This window comes from Centruroides sculpturatus, unplaced genomic scaffold (assembly GCF_000671375.1).
Source record: "Centruroides sculpturatus isolate CEXI.00-Female unplaced genomic scaffold, Cexi_2.0 scaffold1477, whole genome shotgun sequence".
Taxonomy (NCBI): Eukaryota; Metazoa; Arthropoda; class Arachnida; order Scorpiones; family Buthidae; genus Centruroides; species Centruroides sculpturatus.
In genome coordinates, this window is record NW_019385633.1 from 12422 (window position 1) to 31588 (window position 19167).

The window sequence follows — 19167 nt, forward strand, 5'->3', positions numbered from 1 at the left end:
TCTTTAATGGCTTCGGCCGTTTTAAAAGATTACAAAATTAAATAAAATTAAAATAAAACAGTAATTTGCATATAACATATTTGTTTTGTAGGCGTTCCCGTTCGGTTTCCTTCTTACTTGTTAGTCTATCCTATTGGACGGCCGGACGGCGGCCTACCGCTGCGAAGGGCCCGGGATGGAATCGGGACGGGCGGAAAAGCCCCGGAAATTTTTCGGACGGTGGCCCGTCCGATTATGTTAGGGTTTCGTCCTTCGCAACTCGACCGTTTCGTTGCGGGCCCGGCCGAATCCGTAATGGGCACCTCAAAAGAGACCCTCTTAGTGTCCGCAGAGAGGAAAGTTTAAAAAAATCTACTCTATTGCGTTATTCTACATACCTATAGAGTAGCGTAAAAAATAGTGTCACGGGTGCCATCGCTGGTGGCAGTAAGTAACAATGAATAATTATATGACGAAGCTAATTGATACGAACATAATCACCTAATCGCGATACTGAATACATAAGTTGAATATTATACAGTGAAAAACGGAAAAAAGAACGACGACGTAAGAGTAATTTGGTTTATTTGTATACGGCAACGCGACACGCGGGCGATGTGTCCAAGGAGGGATACCTTCCGGGAGGTTTTCTAAGGAAAACTGACCCCTACTTAGATGTTACAAACGTATAGAAAACTCAACTTAAACCCGCGACGACCGACTACCAGTGTTTAGTGGTACTGCTTTTTTTAACTATTTTCGCCTGCGGGCAATAAGAGGGCCTCTTTTAGCCAGCCCGTTATGGGTTCGGCCGGGCCCGCAACGAGACGGACGGTGAAGGACGGGAACCGACATATCCTGTCGGACGCAAAAAATTCTTAGGGATTTTTCGATCAGTCCGGATTCGATCCCGGGTTCGCCAAAGCTGCCCGGCCATCCGGCCGTCATTTAACGGCGCTATCCCCTCGGCCATTGGTGGGCCTTAAATAAGAGTAATAACTTTACTTTTGTAAATAAATGTAAGTCAATATTTACGTATCACGGCCAATCGTAATCTTGACAAATATTCTTAAAACTAAAGGAAGGTGGGGATATCGCGGACGATGGAAAAGGCGAAAGACGGCTTACGACAGTAATTTTGTATCGATTTATATACGAAATACTCCGCTTTTCTGACGATGCAGTTTTACCATTACGACTACACCGTAATGAAATTTCAAAAGAGCGCTGGCTTTTGCTGTATCCAGAGATGTCCCAATTCGGCTTATGACGGTTTTTTAAATAAACCGTCGTAAGCCGAATTGGGACATCTCTGGATCTGAAAGTTTCTAGAAATTCATTAGTTCGTAAAATCGGGGTCTATCGTATAGTCACAGAAAATGACGAGTAGATAACAATCGACTCCATTTCAACTCATCGATTGTCAAAGGTTCGTAATTGAAAACTCTGAGTAAACTGATTTCTCGAAAGTTCAACTTTGAATAAAAATACGCATTATCTAACAAATCTTACGATAAATTATAAAAATTGTCAGCTTATTGACCGTACTGCGTTGAGTATCCGCTGCAAAGAATGAGATTTGCTCGTCAGAAAATGTGGTGAATATGACGGGAGATATTCTATATTTCTTTTCATTGAGTGGCGAACTTACTTGGAATCGTAAAAAATCTCGGATGACACAAAACCTTTAACTTACCAAATAGACTACTGTAGTATAAATTATCGAGACGAGAAATGGCATTTTCTCGTGTCTCTTTTCCTTCTCGTACTATTTCCAGAATCGGCAACGATATCGATGGGCAATTTTTAAAATCATTTTTAACTCTTTCTCCTACGGGCCTCCTAAGAAGGCCCTTTTCCTTGCCTGTCGTGAGTTCGACTACGATGGGAATGATCGAAGTGACGAGTATGATGCGGAAAGCCTCGGACATCATTTTGACAACGTCTTAGCAATTTTAATTATTTGTAGGTTTTTAAATGGGTTTGTTATAATGAGACGATAATCACTCGTTCCAAACAAACGCTACTGTACACCAAATTAAGATAAATAAATGTATATATTTAATTATGTATAGCATTTTAATAATGTAAAAGCCGTCGGCTGTGTGTAAATTCCTTATAACTCCCGCAGTCTTTGTTCAATCCCGACGACATTTTGGTTATATTCGTTTTATGTTCCGATTAAAAGTATGGACTACTTATTTTGCCAAAATATTAGCTATAGAATAAACGTTTTAGCGATTTCGGATCGGTGATCGCACTTACGTTGCAGTGACGTTCGTGTTCCAGAAGGAATTTCCCGGCTCCTGGCGAGTAATTTCGCATGGTCGAGCAGAAAAAGTTTCGACCGGCTCTTCGGAGGATAAGCATACTGTGTTAAACCCGATACGTGATAGATAAAGATCTAACGAGGCTGGGAACCTATTCTGAGCATTTCCAATAACTAAAAGAAAACGTTACACGGGACATTCGATAAGTCTTCTTCGAAAATCAGTTAACAAATCGCTATTCTCTGCGCTACTAAGTGAGTTTCGCTCGGATAATCGGTTGATACGCGTCTGTGTTCCGCGCTATCGATAGCTGTTACGTTTTAACTATCACAATTCAGTTAACATTGTATTTTTGTCATGTGACTACGACCCTCCGTTTTCCAAACCGAGCGCGTTTTTTAGTATTGTCGTGTACCGGCGCTAGCCAAATATTTTTCTGTTAAAATGTCATCAAAGAAGGGACAACGCAGCCAGCGAACTACAACTTGTCAGTTCCAGATACTAGTTAAAAATCCGGCTCTAGCCAGGGACCGGATTTAGGCATTTAGAGGTCCGTCCTAAGCTAAACTCTGTGTGAGGCCCTATACCTACCCTTTACAATTGCGGACGGATGGCCGAGCCGTTAAGGTGGCAGCCTACCGCTCTGGGGACCCGGGATCGAATCCGGACGGGTCGAAAGATTCTTAGGCCCACCAGTGGCCGAGCGGTCTTCCTACCCCCAAACACTGGGAGTTTTGATCGTGGGTTTGCGTCTCGCTCGAACGGGCTGGCCGAGTGGAGTTTTCCGGGTTTCCTCCACGTCTGTAACGCCTAAATAGGGGCAGTTGCCCTTAAAAAGTCCTCCCGGAAGGCTTCCCTTCCTATGCAGATCGCCCAAGTGTTGCGTTGCCATAACTTAACCGACAACAACAACGAAAGATCCCCAGGAATTTTTCGGAGAGCAGTCCCTCCAGATACGTCGGGCCCCGTCCCTCACCACCCGGCCGCATCATTGTGGGCCTGGTCGAACCCGTAACGAGCTAGCTAAAAGAGGCCCTCTTAGTGCTCAAAGGGCGGAAAGAGTTTTAAAAAACTCAGAATAGATTCCTTGTTATTTAAAATGTATTATTGCACTTCAATTATGATCCGACGGACAGTATAAGTTATTGAATTTGTAGAAATATTAGTTACTCTTCTTGAATTTATTGAAATCTGTACTACAGTATTCTCAATTCTTCGATCTATTTTCTCATAGAAAGTAGTCCGTCACACTTGACGGGAGAATTTCTAGTAATTATATAATTTTAAATGTTTATCATTCGTATATTATCAGTTTTAACAATATTATATTTATTTTATGTTAATAGATGAATCACAATAAAAATAAAATGTTTTATTTAAAAATATGTGTTTTATATTTCCATTTATCGAATAAGACTGGCAACACTAAAATTCAGTTTAGTCTCGTCGTACGCGTGAACAGGCGAGTCCTATTGGATTGAAAATGGTGAGTTGTTCGTGTGTTATTTTTAATCTCTTTCAATCTGTTCATATATATTATTTTCTCCGCTTTAATCGATCGAAATTCGAGCAAATATTTGTTACTAATCTTCTGTGTTTTATTATTATTTGAAATGAATTTATTTGATAATCACGTGTAATTCATATACGTGGCTAATACATAGCTATCGATTATTTATAAAAATCCTATTTATATAGTTCAACGTCTTATTCTTATTGTTAAAATGGCTTTCGTTGGTTTGTATTATCAATTACATGAAACTTTCAACAAGATGGAGATTTTTCCTTGACTTAAAAAAAGGACAAATTATCTCCTTATTGCTGAGTGTTTCTGGGGATAAATTTTAATGTGTCTTGGATTTAATTGGAATGTATGATTATTTGAGTATTAATAATTTTCGAATATGAAATAATCTACATAGGCCGTTTTTTTAATCTCCAATGGTCCATAGAACAAAGACAAGTGTAATTAACAAAATAAACTTACTACCAAAAGTTAGGTATGGGACAACATTTTATGAAGAGGGAATGGAAAAGCTTGTCTACAGATATGACAAATCCTCAACCTTCATGGTGATTATGTCAAAAAGTAACCGTGTTTGTACCTAACTTTTGTTAATACGGTAAATTTATTTTATTTACACTTGTCTTTGTTTTTTGGACTGTCGGGAGATTAAAAAACCGCCCTCGTAATTCCACTTAAGGTAATATACAAATTTCCTTTAAGCTAAAATAAATGTTATAATTCTTATCGTGAAATTATGAAATTGCTTTATACATTTTCTTATTGGCACACAATTCAAGTATTATTAATCACTTAGTTTCGATCTGAACATTTTTTTAATACATACTAAAGTTGTAATCTAATACAATGTTTTTACAAGTATACAAGTACATTCTAATTGTCTTTATTATTCTTACCAAATTGAACATATTTTGATGCAGACCCAGAGAAAAACCACTGGTTTTTGGTGTTTTTTCTCCTTGTTTTTGATATTGAAAATAGTGCAATTATGTGAATAGTTTATTGTGGTTATTTCTAAAGAAAAGTGCAGTGTGTTTGTTGGGGAAATTATTGAACGCCGGGCACACGATGAATATATTTCTGTTAAATAATTCGTCCAATTGATTTGGCACTGAATTTAGCAATTTGAATTGTGTGAAATAAATGAGAAGTGAAGTCTAATATTATAAAGGAAAATGCTTTAAAACTTCAGTTTGGTATTGGACAGAGTATGGATTGTAGAATGTCTTCGAGTTTAAGCATTTGAGCAAGAATTCAATATAACAATATTATATTAAACAAGCAGAATAAGATAAATTTGTTTATGAATGATTTGTTTCGACTATTTCCCCCGCAAAGGTAAGGGCATTAACCCTTGATGTTAGTCACAGTGGGTGGTTAAAAAGTTGGGGAGTTTGTTTTTATTATAATGCCTGTTGCTATTAACTAGAGTCTGCCAGAATAAGAATGGAAATGATGTTCATTAGTCTACATATGCATAAGATCAAGTTCATTATGTAGTCAAATATAATATAAATCTAATTTCAAATTGTTTTAAGTTGAACTGGATTGTTGGTCCTGGCAAACACCCTACATAATACATGTATTTTTCTACTCCTAAAGTTGAACAAAATTTTGTGTCTCAACATTGTCCCTTCTTAAATCAAACTTGGCAGCTGCTGAACAACCTATTAAGTTCTGTGAAGTCTTTCTGCACATTACATGTAAAACAGTTTTATACATTTGGATAAGCAAGCTAATGATGTAGCCCTGGCTTGGTTATCCAGCTGTGTTAAATCTACTATCCCAGGCAACATGCCCTTTATTCAGAAGCAAAATTTACAGTGTAATGGATAATACACTATATCTAGTGGGAATATTGAAATTTTATGTAGTATAGAAAAATAATTGGTAATGTCATAGTTTACATTTGTAAAATTTAAAAAAAAAAGTTTTTTTTGTAATATTTAAATGGTCTATCAATTATTGGGTTTTTTTTTTTTAATTGTTACTATTCCATGCATTTTTTGATTGATACCATCTTCAAAAATGGGTGTTATTTCTTTGCGTGAGCCAACTGGAAGTAATTGTGTGACCAAACTCGTTATTAAATGTCTGGTTATTATTGGTTAATATCCAGACATTAATATCCAAATTGATTCTTTTCATAGACAGACTTCTTGAAGTATTGAAACACAAGAATGATTCAAATGACCAAGATAAAAATAGCTTTGTTTTTAAACACTAGAGGGTTTGCATAAGGTGAAAAATGTGAATTGATTCAAGTTATATCTCATTTTGCTGCCTATTTATCTGCTATTATTGCACTGATGTCTGAACTACAGTTAACCCCCAAATAACATGGGAGTTACGTTCCAAAAAATTTCCGTGTTATACGAAACAAAGAACTAGCGTGAAAGGGGGGGTTAGGTTTCAAAAATTAAAAAACATGTTGTTAAATCCTTATTTAAATCAGATTTATTATTCATTTTTTTCATAGGTAAAATACTTATTTATTATTTAAGTAAATATTTTACCAGAGGATTATTCATCCTATATGATGATCTCAGCATGNAATGGATGCCTAAATCATGCGATACGGACGGCCAAAGGAAAGACCTTCAATTTAGAGGAGTATATAATGAAAGAAGCTAAGCTTAATAAGTGCTGTATATTATCTTAATTAATAATAAAAGTTAATATATGAAAGTAAAGATATTATTTTTACTACATTTGTAATTATAGTACAGAAAAAAACTCGTAGAATATAATCATTGTCTTTATAACTTCGATAGTACTGTCGCCGTAAAAACTTCACTAGCCGGACCTCCACCACAATTCAGATGCAAATGCAAATAGGTCACGTGATTAAAAGTTTTTACGGCGAAGGTTTTTACGCTAGTGGAGTCTTGGCCTAAGCAATCGTTGTACTGTATTTCAAGCAGAACTATTTACAATTTGCTGTGCCATTGAATGGGCAAATATCAATCCTCCTGGAACAACCATTCATTTGTATACAGATTCACTTTCTGCCTACACTCTTAAAAAGCCTGAAATTACATCCAATTGCTGAAAATATTCGAAACCTTTTGCAGACAACAGACTGTATTTTTGCAATAACATGGGTTAGAGCCCATCAAGGTGTGCAAGGAAACGAAAGGGCGGATTTCCTAGCCAAGCAGGCTGCAGAGAACACTGCTGCACCTTTTGAATATGATAAAATCAGTAAACGGACACTACTACGGCTGCTGTGGGAAGATACTCTTTCTAGGTGGCAGACAAATTGGGATCTTAACAGTGAACATATTACTTATCAGTTTATTCCTAAATATTGCACATTTTTTTATACTTAAATGGTATACACCTAACCATAGTACCACACAGCTCTTGACAAACCATGGAAAGTATGCGAGTTATCTCGTGAGATTTGCAAATAGAAATTCTAATTTGTGTCCTACATATCTGGTAGAGGACGGCACTATACATTATATTTATGATTGCATAAAAATCAAACAAGATATATTGGAACTTCGACTTTTACTTGAGGAACATGGCATCACGTGGCCTTGTTGGTTATCAGACATTTGAATCACTTGTGACATTTACAACGCTTTTAAAAGACTAGCTAATACAGTTAACTTTGTTACTCAACATGCTATCAATGCTTAGTTACTTTGGCATTCAACTTAACCTATTCATTTTGCAACCGACTAGTAATTATTGGCTATGTTAATTGATATGTGTTTAAGATGTCTGTGATATTATATTGTTTTTATAAGATATTCAGGTTGATATTAGGCTTGTTATTCAATACTTTGCTTTCACTTTGTCTAACGTGTTCTTTGTTGTTGGTGATGGCTGATGGCATATATCTGAATAAATGCTGTTCTTTATGCTAAATTAATTGTATATATGCTCAACTTAATTATTTTGCCAGTCTTTTGGCCACACCGGATGGATTGATGGAGAGATATTTCATTTGATATGTTGGATGTATTTTTTCTCCCCTCAGCAACCTACTATGAATCACAATCCTTGGCACCACATATGTATATACACATTCCTTAGACTTTTGAAGGAAATCAGCCATAATTTGTGATATGATGGCTGATATGAACTTGTGGAAATCTGCACTTGTGACTATTATTAGAAATACAAAACTATTATTCTACAAGTGCCTTGTACTACATACACACATGTCAGAAATTCAATCTGACAGTGGCTGAACTTTTGTCGGTTGAAATGGATTGTGTAATCTGCCTTGTTTTTCACCGTTGAATGATTGCACTGCTTCATCTCATGCTTTTCTGCCTTAGTTTGACTTCCCAAGGAGAATCAACCAAGACATTAGTTAATCCTGAAATTTGCCTGCTCCTCAAGCAACGCAAATCAAATAATTCCATGCATCCTGTGCATCTTTTAGATAAATCAGGTACTTCAATACTACAGTTACAGGACTTTGTTGGCTGATTTATGGATGGAGATTATCATTGATTGAAGTAAAACTTTTGTGCAGATTGCATTTTTGATGTAGTGTACTCTAACTTGTTTACTATATTTATTATTATTAATATTTGTTATTTTAATTACTGTTTAATTATTATTTAACTTCATTAATTAATTTTGTTCTATTGTATAATATATTTATAATTTTATTAATTAATTCTGTGTTACTTGCATAATATATACTGTATATGCTTGTTCTGCATACTATGATTACTCATTTTATTATACATGTATTAAAGGTTAATTGTGGGGACGAATTGTTTGCTACATTGAATGTAAGATATATATATACACCATAATGCCTAAATACGTGTATCCTGTTAAAATATCTTATTCATTATTGATATAATATTTCATTAACAATTGTAGATCCAGTGACCCTTGTGTTATTGATACACTTGTCTATTCTATACATTATATTGTTGATAAACATATTATTTAGTTATGGTATTAATTATACATTTATTTAATCTGTATGTGATATTTAATTATTACATATTATAGCACGTGTTCTACATATTGAATGTATAAAAAATAATACAACTCAAGTAATAATATGGAATGCATCTTCTACCATTATTGAATATGTATATTTTCTTTAAATGCTGTTATTCATTTTGAAAATGATTATACTTTATTATTGCCATCATTGTTTGTTTTTAAATAATTGCATGTCGGTTAATCTTAATCTATTCTGTGATCGTTCTATATATTATTACTCTGTTATTGCTACTCTGTTACTGCTGTAAATATATTGTCATTACTATATATGTACTTAATATAACCATTTCACACGACCTGATAAACATCATCAGAAATTACCTCTGTAAATAATATAAATATCCTCACTATTGTAATAATAGAGAGGTTGAGGCAGACATTTTAAACGTGTACGTGTGACGTTCGGTGCCGCTTTCCCGTAAGCCTAAAAGTTTGACGATGGTGTTTGGAATGTCGAGCGTGATTCCACCGACTATCCAAACACCATTGTCAAACTTTTAGGCTTACGGGAAAGTGGTGCCGAACGTCACACGTACACGTTTAAAATGTCTGCCTCAACCTCTCTATTGAATGTATTTATCCTTGTAAGAATTGTTTGTAAAATTATGTTGATGTATCATTTACTCCCGGTAATGCTATTACGCGGGCTGGGATATGTGTGTTCACAATTTATTCCAATCATTTAATTAGCCATATTATAGTGTGTTCACACCTTAGTAAAATAACGATTGATTGATTGTATAAGAAAAAAGTTGTTAAAAATTTTTAGTACTTAACGGATGCATCTATTGTTCCTAGTTCTTAGAGAATACTTACTGTTACAAGTATTTCTATGGAAGGTTCATTTCGTGACTGATTAAAATTATAATGTGACCCATAGTTTGAGAAACACTGAACTATAGGACAAAAAGCTTTACCGTATTGTACCAGATGTTTGTAGCTCAATTTGTACATTTTTTTCTGTAACCAGTCTAATTGCTTTTTGGGCACTGTATTACTATATTATTATAGCTCAGAATTACAACTTTTATGGAATATTACACAGCCATGCCAAGTTTGCATAACAAATTTCAATCTATTGCCAGGAAAGAAAAACAGATTCTTATTTGCAAGAGATGTGTAGAAACATACTGTATATGTATTAAAAACAAAATGTTATGTCATAGCCACACACAAGTAACATAAATTTAAAAATTAATTTGATTTATAATTTGAAAATTTCAAAATAATTTTAAACAGTTTTTAAAAACGTTTTAATTTTCAATTGATTTGATTTTAATTATTTTATCATCATTAATTATTACTTTTAAGTTAATATATTTAGTGTTAATTATAAAAACTAAATTAATTAGTTTGTTTTATAATTATTTTTAATTACTATTTATTTATATATTTTTGCCTGCATTTTTTGAATCTTTACAATTTTTTAATTAGTTACAACTCTCTTTTTTTCTTTTGTGACATAACTAGAAATTGCTTTTGGGAAGTTTTCTCGTAGGTAATATACTTTGAAACAATTTTTCAAATATATATTCATACATTTTAATGTGGATATTCAATATTGTCAACAAGAAGAACACAGAAAAATTAATTTGAGAATGAAACAATTGTTTGCTTCTATTCCATGATTAAATATTCTCTTTACCAGACAATATTTTAATTATGCCAAATGACTTTTCAAAATTTAGTTTTTTTTTAATGGTTTGATGCTTTGAATACTGACTTACTCTTAAATTGAAATGCTATTTTTTTTTATACAAAGTGAAATGTTTAAAATATAATAAATCTTTGTGTTCGTTAATAAATCTTATAATAGTCTCTTATGTGAGAATGTTAAGAAATTGCATAAATTTTATTTATTTTGTATAAATTTCTTTATCTTGACTTTCAAGCTCTTTCATTAAATAGATAAAATACCTTTGACTGGAATGTGCCACGTACGTTGAAAATTGAAAGATGACGGGCGAGATACTTTGATGTCTCGGGCAATGGTAATTACAGATTTGCTAAGCAACACGTGGGGCTTGTTTTGAGATAGTCATGAAAACTGTTGTGTACTGTTTTTGCAACTATCTAAAACAGTCACTTCGGTATAATTATGAATATACTGTTATAAAAAATTTTTAAAAAGTGCATTACTATTTGTAGACTATTGTCTGGCATCAGTAAGTTTTCTTTGGTTACCACATACAGGTTCAACTACTCAAACTGGGTGTATGTAAATAAGCACTAAACATAAACCAGTATCCAGCAAGAAAATACAAAACTATAGAAAAGCATTTGCTTTCCTATAGTTTTGTGTTTTCTTGCTGGATATTGGTTCTGTGCATAGTGCTTATTTAACCTTACTCCAAAATGGATGCATGGTCTTACACAGATGATAGTAAGGGGAGTAATTGTTTTTGGTATAGATAAAATTTTAGGATTGCTATTTTTAAATACAACTAAGACTAATAAGACTAAATTTTTATATTACCTGTAGTTTAGTTTTCATTGAAAAAATTTGACTTTGGAATTGGAACAGTAAATTTTCTATACTGGTTTTAGTACATTTTTTAATCAGAGCTTTAGATTTAGAGTTTGGTCTTAATGTTTTCTTGTGTGTTAATCATTGTAAAACATTTCTACACCACTTTTTAAAGCTAATTTAGTGTTTTGTTGTCCAGTAATTTGATCGTTTTGTATGCTGTATTGTGGCTTTAGTTAAAACAAATGTGGCTCAAATCGAAGAATTTTCTCTGCAGTTTGTCCTGCTACATTTTACAGCTATTAAACACACATGATGTGCTTCGAAGACAACTCAAAAATTATTTTGTTGTTTTAAAATGGTTGGAGTAAAATGAGAAAAAGATTTATTTCTCCAGGAGTGGTGCAGTTGGTCTGAAATTTGGAAAACAGACAATACTCGAGACTAGGTAAACATATTTTAACGGCCACAGAATTGAGGTTTTATATAGGTGTGTGGTCAATATTCCGCGGAACCGCCACTAGCCACCTCGTTCAAAGCAGCCACACGAACAACCGTCTTACCTCGAGAGATCCGTGACCGTGCTTGTTGAGCCCGGTCCGGAATGTAGGAGGTTTCGAGGCGACATCCAACCATATCCCGTATGCTTTCAACGAGTGATATGCCTGGAGACCTGGTAGGCGTGACATCTTCGAGACATTGTGTTTACCACGCGTGGTCTAGCACACGCCTAGCCTGCCGTAAAATGACTCCGGGACCGCTCACGCAACGGTAAGCAGTACGGGCCAAAACATACCGTGTTACGGAATACTTTGGATGACCACTGGCACTGTAGGCAGTGGGGATGTGTTTGCTCCAGAGCTACTCGCAGCTACCTTCCTCGTTTATCGCCGTTATTATAGCAGCGGTGGAACTCGTCAAAATTACACTTTGACATTCCAGATGCCCGGACACCGTACGAAGCAAGACATTTTCGGCAATAGCCAGAGATAGGAGACGGGGTCTCGGAGCACAGCCTGTCTCGACATAAGCCGCGCCATATCGGACGTCGGAACATACCCGTGGCGTACGTTCACAGTCAGACCTTCATCGTGGCCCAAAGGTGATCTGCCGGATACCGACCTACGGACTATAACATTACCTCTCGCTATCGTCTTCAATGTCTATCCAATTTGAACATTCGATATACGGCAGCAATTTTTTTTGTCGACCATCCAGCCTCTGCTAGGACAATAATCTGATCCGTTCAGATTTGGTTGGTGGCATCGTGGGGCAGGCATCACCACAGCCGCACGCGGCATTTACCGGATTTGAGTTCGGATACATCGGCGTACCGCACCATTGCCGAGATTCCCATCGTAACGACACTAGGAACGAGTCAAATTTTGTGCCTAATCGGATCAGTTTTTCGTTGCAGTTAGTGTAGTACAACAGTGAGGCGGGTCTGTTTTTGGTATGGAATAACAAATATGGAAAATATGTGCAAAACGTGATATTCCGTTAGCTATGTTACTGGGCTACGTTGGCAGTTGTTACTAATTTGATAAAGAAAAGAAAGAAATGCAATTTAAACGGAATGCCACGAGTGTGCAAAAGGATTAAATACGCGGTGGGCGTGCCGGATGTTTAATGCCATAAAATTTCGTTATTAGTATTTTGACATTTATGGTAATTAACGATCTTCTATTGGGGGCAGCGTCGGAAAGTTTTTATTCCGGATTGCATCGGGGTTGGGCTTTTATTTGATTATAAATTTGCCAACTTCGCCGGCCACTCATGTTACTAGGAGCGGATGGCAGGTCGGACGCGGTAGAAGTGGGAAATAAATTACGGATGAAATTCTCTTTGGCCGTTAGTGTTTACGAGAATGAAGTGGAATGCATTTTCGTTTCTGTAATATAAAATACTACTGGTTAGGAAGTCGATCGGTTTAATAATGATTTTTACCGGCAATATGGAATGAATTGCGCCACGTATTTAAAAAAGCGATAGAATGGTCGGTTCCCGCGTTTAATTGTTGTTAATAAATCCCGCAATCTCGCGTACGCACTGCCAGCCGGTGGCGCTTTCCGAAGTAATTATAATTTTTAACAATTCGGGTCGTTTCCGTCCAGTTAAGTGTCGTAAACTCGACGTCTGAATGACGGTTTTAGTCGGATGCGTGGTAAAGTAATTACGGCGGTTGGCGTCGATATATTAAATGGGTATTCTTAATTAAAACTAATCATTTTTAACTGTTACTAAATATATATTTTAGGCCCATTAAACTATTTTTGTCGGCAAATTTACCGATTTACTCGAACCGAAGATGCACCGTTTTCGGAGGTCTCCGCGTACTTTACGCTTTGTCCATCGATTAAACGCCGTTCTCAGCGACTTGCTTAAGTTTTTTGCATAAATTTTCCGTGTCGGCCTCTTTGATCTCTCTCCTTTCTCGTCGAGCTTTCATCTCGGAATCCCGTAGGACCCATAAATGAATGCTTAAAATGTTTTGTAATAATGTCGGCGCTTCCTTGGCGTAAAAAAGATTCTAATGCCTGGGGTGGATAACGTCCGCAGTTATTTTGCATTAAAAAGACGGGTTCCTTTCGCAAGTTTGAGAGCAGTCGACTCGTCCGCCATTCTTATTTTTTATGCAGAGAATCGTATCGACTCCGAGAAAGGAGTTACAAGGCGGTAATGCGTTTTGAACTCTCTCTACGGACGGTACTGTACTTCGGGAGTAATTAAAACGATTCGATGCCTTTGTTTTTTTTACAACGGGTTCGTATTAAATTTGGACGTCCCGTAGATCCGTACGTGTTTATGGTAAATTGCGCAATAGTCATTAAGAATTCGACAGTTTTATCGCGATATAGATAATGTCGAAACGACTGTTCGATCGATAATTGTCTAATGGTTTATTATTATATTTACAGTCTACACACAAGAAAAAGACCCGCAAGTTGAGAGGACACGTCAGCCACGGTCACGGAAGAATCGGTAAATAGTTTCTTTTATTCCGTTTCGTGCTCGAAAGACGGCTTACTTTCCGTTCTCGCTCCTCCGCCATCTCCCGGGCGACAAATTTCCGTCGCGCGCGATTTATTCGCCTAAGGGTGCGACTATGCAGACGCGATAAATATCAAACCCTGTCAGATATGTGCGAGAACCAGAAATTCGCTCACGTCGGCGAGATTTCTCGCTTGTGCGTGGTTTGCCTTTGAGAGAACTAAATTCGCGTCTGTACGAAGTGACGTAAAGTAGGTTTATTCGAAACAAATAAATTATACAAACGTCTAGAACACAGGCTACTTCGGCGTGGAGAGGAAACGTAAGAGGGCGAGGAATTCGTTTAAGGAAGTCTTTGCAGAGTTTAGTTTTTGAGGAGGGTGCACCCCGACTGGTTAAATTCGGGGTGTTAGCGATTCTCTTAGATAAATTGTTAGGATTTTGCGAGGGGACGAAACGAAACGCCTAACGACGTCGATCGATTTTTCAGGTAAACACCGCAAGCACCCCGGAGGTAGAGGTAACGCCGGAGGTCAGCATCACCATAGAATTAACTTCGATAAATAGTAAGTACGGCGGGCCGGACGTTGCCTTTTTTGTATATTCGAAATACCGATTTGGTCTTTTATCCTTCAGTCATCCGGGCTATTTCGGAAAGGTGGGCATGAGGAACTTTCACCTGAGGAAGAACCATTATTGGAAGCCGTGCATCAACCTGGACAAATTGTGGTCGTTGGTTACCGAACAGACCAGGAAGAAGTACGAGAAGGACCCGGAAGGAAAGGCGCCCGTGGTGGATGTGGTCCGAGCGGTGAGTGGTCTTCCCCCTTTTCTGGCGGGAAAGGGGATGGTCACCCTTCTAACCCTTCTTTGTTCTTTCTCAGGGCTACTTCAAGGTGTTGGGCAAGGGTCGTCTGCCCAAGCAACCGGTCATCGTCAAGGCCAAGTTCTTCAGCAAGAGAGCGGAGGATAAGATCAAGGCGGTGGGAGGCGCCTGTGTGTTGACGGCTTAAGAGTTAATAAATAGTGGAAAATGACTTTTTGTTTTTTTTTTCGGAAGTCGCGATAAAACCTGGCTCGCGCCGCTCCCACGCTAATCGAGTACAAGTACAGTAATACCCCCGAACTTAAGCGATAGGTGGGACCGAGCGAAAACCGCGTAAGTCGGGGTATAATTTCGCATATAAATACAAATAATTTTTAATTGGAGCCTGAGACTAAAGAAAACAATAATTTAGAAAAAATGTTTAATAGAATCTTAGATAATACATACGTATAACAAATTATATTATTATACAATTTTTCACATTTACTCGATTATCACACCATAATTTTAACATGGTTTCCATCTCGGATAATACCGTGACGTTTACGAATGATGCTCGAATTTAAAGATGGAGCATTTTTCGCAGCTTCGAGAATTTTTTCTTTGCCTTTTATAATTCTGACCGTCGATTCCAGTAGATCAAACTTCTTTTGCCAATTCACAAATTTTCATTTTTGTATCCAAGTCTTTAATTTAATAATGTTTAACTTTCCATTCCAAAGATAAAGTTTTTTTTCTTGTTTGATGCGGAAGAATCTACTTCGTTTGGATGACATAGTAGAATCTCCGTAGATATAACAAGCTATGCGTCGATTCCGCGCGACACGTACGAACATGTAAACCGAACAATCGAGAGTCGCGTGGCGCTCAAACAAAAGACGAATCGACGAGATTTGAAAATCGCGTAAGTCGAGGTATTACCGTACGGTAAAACGTTCCTCCGTCGTTCCCGCCACTCCGAGGTCCTCCGATTTTTATTGGCGATTCCGGGAAGAACGAGAACGGAAACGTTATTTACCAGCCCGAAGTTCGTAAAAATTTTTCCCTTCGAGTTTCGTTTTGGCGTCGTCGCGCGTTTCTTTCCTAATTTTACAAAATGCCCGTGCCGAGAAATTGCCCTTATATTTTTTTTTTTTTTTTTATTTTTATATTACGTAAATCGTCGCCTAGACTGTTCCAATAGAAGATTAATTGAAAGATCGGTGCAGATCTCCCCATCTCCAGTTTAACAATTGGAAGACTTTAATTAACAATTATAAAACAGTTATAAATTAACGTTATCCGAAAAGTCTCGTACGGCATTCTTAAACCGGAGCGTTAAATTGGGAGATAATCGGTATATTCACCAATGTTTTTATTCTCACGAAATGGCTGAACAAATAGCAATTCCCGTTGCGTCTGACTGGAAAGTCGAGTAGAAAAAACCGCCATCTCGCGTGACGTTGTCTTTGAACCCGCGTCGAAGTATTCTTAATTCTCGCTGCGGCAATCCGTGAAGCGTGACGAGAGAAAAGGAACGAGTTAGAAGTAGGATCTAAAGGGAGGCGTCGTAAATTGGCGGTGGAAAACCGAGACAAATCGCGGCGAAGAATCGTTCGTATTAATAGAGAAATCCCGAGCGACGTCGCCTGGCTATTTATTCCCATCCACCGAGTATATTTTGCGATAATTCTTCGTAACCCCTGGTGATTTTCTTCGCGCCACCCGACCGAATAGCCGTTTCGTTCTCGAGATTTCGCTTCCGAACAGACATTCTTTAAAAATTCGAATATATACTTAAGAGAAAGGAGAGTCGCGGGGGTGTTTCTTACAAATTTGTGTGTCGTAAGAGGTGCTCTTCCGTTTTCTCCGGTAATCGCGGGTACATCCGTAAATATCGAGTAGTGACGACACGCGATAGTTTATATTGTTTTTAACTTTGTCGAGTACAGAATTCGACTATCGACTGTTTTAAGATTAAATACGGGATTTTCAACAAATCATTCGTTTACAACTTCAATTTAGGATCAGACCTTTAGACAATTCTCCCTAAAATACTTACAAAGTCCCATGATTTTCTGCGATCTGTTTTTGTTTTCGTTTTCTATTCCGGTAATTTCCTTTTTTCGTCGGCGAGTTTTTAGTCTCCACATTAATTTTCTATCTCGGAGTATTCTCGCCAGTATCGTAGCGTAGTGGGGGCGGCAAAATTTCACAATAAATAATATCTTGTAAGAATTTGAACTATTTTATTTCATATTTTCGTCCACCTACGACTCGGACCGATTGAAATGAGGACGGAATAGTGTTCCATCCATCCGGATTGTCCGGGAATCGACTCGCCGTCCGGGGATATCGTGCGCAACCTGTTGACCTTTTTTGTTTTTGCTTGTACGATTTATTCGTATATATATATACACCTCCAATATTCAATACAGCTAGGTCACTGGCGTTACTCCTACCCGAGTCTCCCTAGTCGCTAACTGTAACTGATTTAGAACCGGCATGTACTGCAAATTATTCTTCGCATTGCAAAATGACAAGCACGCGTCAAGAACTTCTGTTCGAACAAATCTCACCCGCCGTCCGGGTCGGCGATTTTAATAAGGTGGCAACACGGAATTTTTCATTACTTATTCTGTTACGAAACTGAATTTTGGTCTTTTAAATCGAGATACCTAAATAAGGGGGTCGAAATTTTCCTCCGCCCCGGGCGGCTGACACCCACGCTACGCCAGTGCTTCTCGCGACCGGCAAAATATTGATATTTCGTAGTTTAAAATAGTTCGATTCAACGGGTGTGCATTCTGCCATCGTTTCTTTGTAGGCGTTTACTCTGTTAAATTTAACATTACTTTTTAAAATACATTCAGTTTTAGGTTTCTCGTTAACTAATGTTTGCCATTACTCTTATAATACTCTTTGTATACATTTTTGACAAGTTTTGAGTAGTTATTTTAACTTATACCGAGCCGTTAATAGGTCTAAAATAAACTTATTTCGAATACTTAAAAATTATAGATGGCAAAAATACCAGGCCGCGCTAGGTACAGTACGTAACGTAACTTAAACTTTAAAAGTTTACAAATTAGGATAAGATCCGAAAAAAGACAAGATCCCGATTGATTTAAGACGAAATCTGGAAAAATACGCGAGTAGAAAACCGAAAGTTACCGATGTAGATTCTAAAATGTAATAAAAATCGTGTAAATGTCGAATACCCGGATGGAGTCCGAGTTCGATTCCCATCGTCAACGGTGTACAATTGGGCACTAATTGGTTTATACTCTAGCTTATATCATAAATCCGCAGAATCTGATGGGAACGAATTTCGGTTCCTCGTATTCGTTTACAAAATCGCCTTCCAGTTTTTGTTTAATGGGTGACCCCGCGGACCCTCTAGTAACGCCTTACGCTTTATTTCCCAGTAACTAAATAGGAAAAGTGTAGGCGACGTATAAACGACGCGGTGTCGGATGATCGTTTTTAATCGTAAGTATTAAGAAAGAATACGGTAATTTCTCGCAGCATCCGAGCTTATTTCGATTACGCGTCGTTGTAAAAGACGTATTGGCGTCCGCAGTTTACCCAAGAGGGTGGTCGAGTCGAATTTATTACGAATCGTGACCGAAATACGCCGTAAAAAAGACTAAAAAGTCCTATACTGTACGAGGCTTCCTTCTAGCGTAATCGCGAACGTTTGTACAATTAATCTATAGGAAAATGTGTACTAAACACATTATTAATATTTACTTATTCCATTTAAAAAAGAAATGCCGACACCATTTTAATAAAATTGTCGGAGCGAACGAAAGGTAACGCGTATCTTAATCCGGATTTGCCAACAAATTATCGCGCATTTATTCGCAATCCACTTAATCCACGTTTGGTTACTTTAAACACGATTATTATTAATTCATTAAAGCAATTGTGTTTCGCTGAATAATGCCTCGACGATGCTTCGGTTAGACGTTTGTTTCGTGAATATTTCCGAAATTGCGAGTAATTTATTTTGTGTAATGAACGAAACGGATAAGAAAAGAACCGAAAACGTACTAACTTGTGATTTTGACGTAACGGAAAATTTCTTGGCATAATTTATTTAACAATAACTTTGGTCGAGAATGAAGAGTTCTGCTTCTCC

At 37.0% G+C, this 19167-nt stretch overlaps 1 protein-coding gene across 1 annotated transcript; it reads left to right on the forward strand.

The window, feature by feature from the left end:
* Positions 1-3643: 3643 nt before the first annotated feature.
* On the forward strand, positions 3644-15255 carry LOC111640759 (60S ribosomal protein L27a-like). Its single transcript, XM_023386810.1, has 5 exons — positions 3644-3735; positions 14146-14209; positions 14709-14784; positions 14855-15029; positions 15103-15255. The coding sequence occupies exons 1-5, from the start codon at positions 3733-3735 to the stop codon at positions 15229-15231; spliced, it is 447 nt and encodes a 148-aa protein (XP_023242578.1). The 5' UTR covers positions 3644-3732; the 3' UTR covers positions 15232-15255.
* The last annotated feature ends 3912 nt before the right edge of the window (positions 15256-19167 follow it).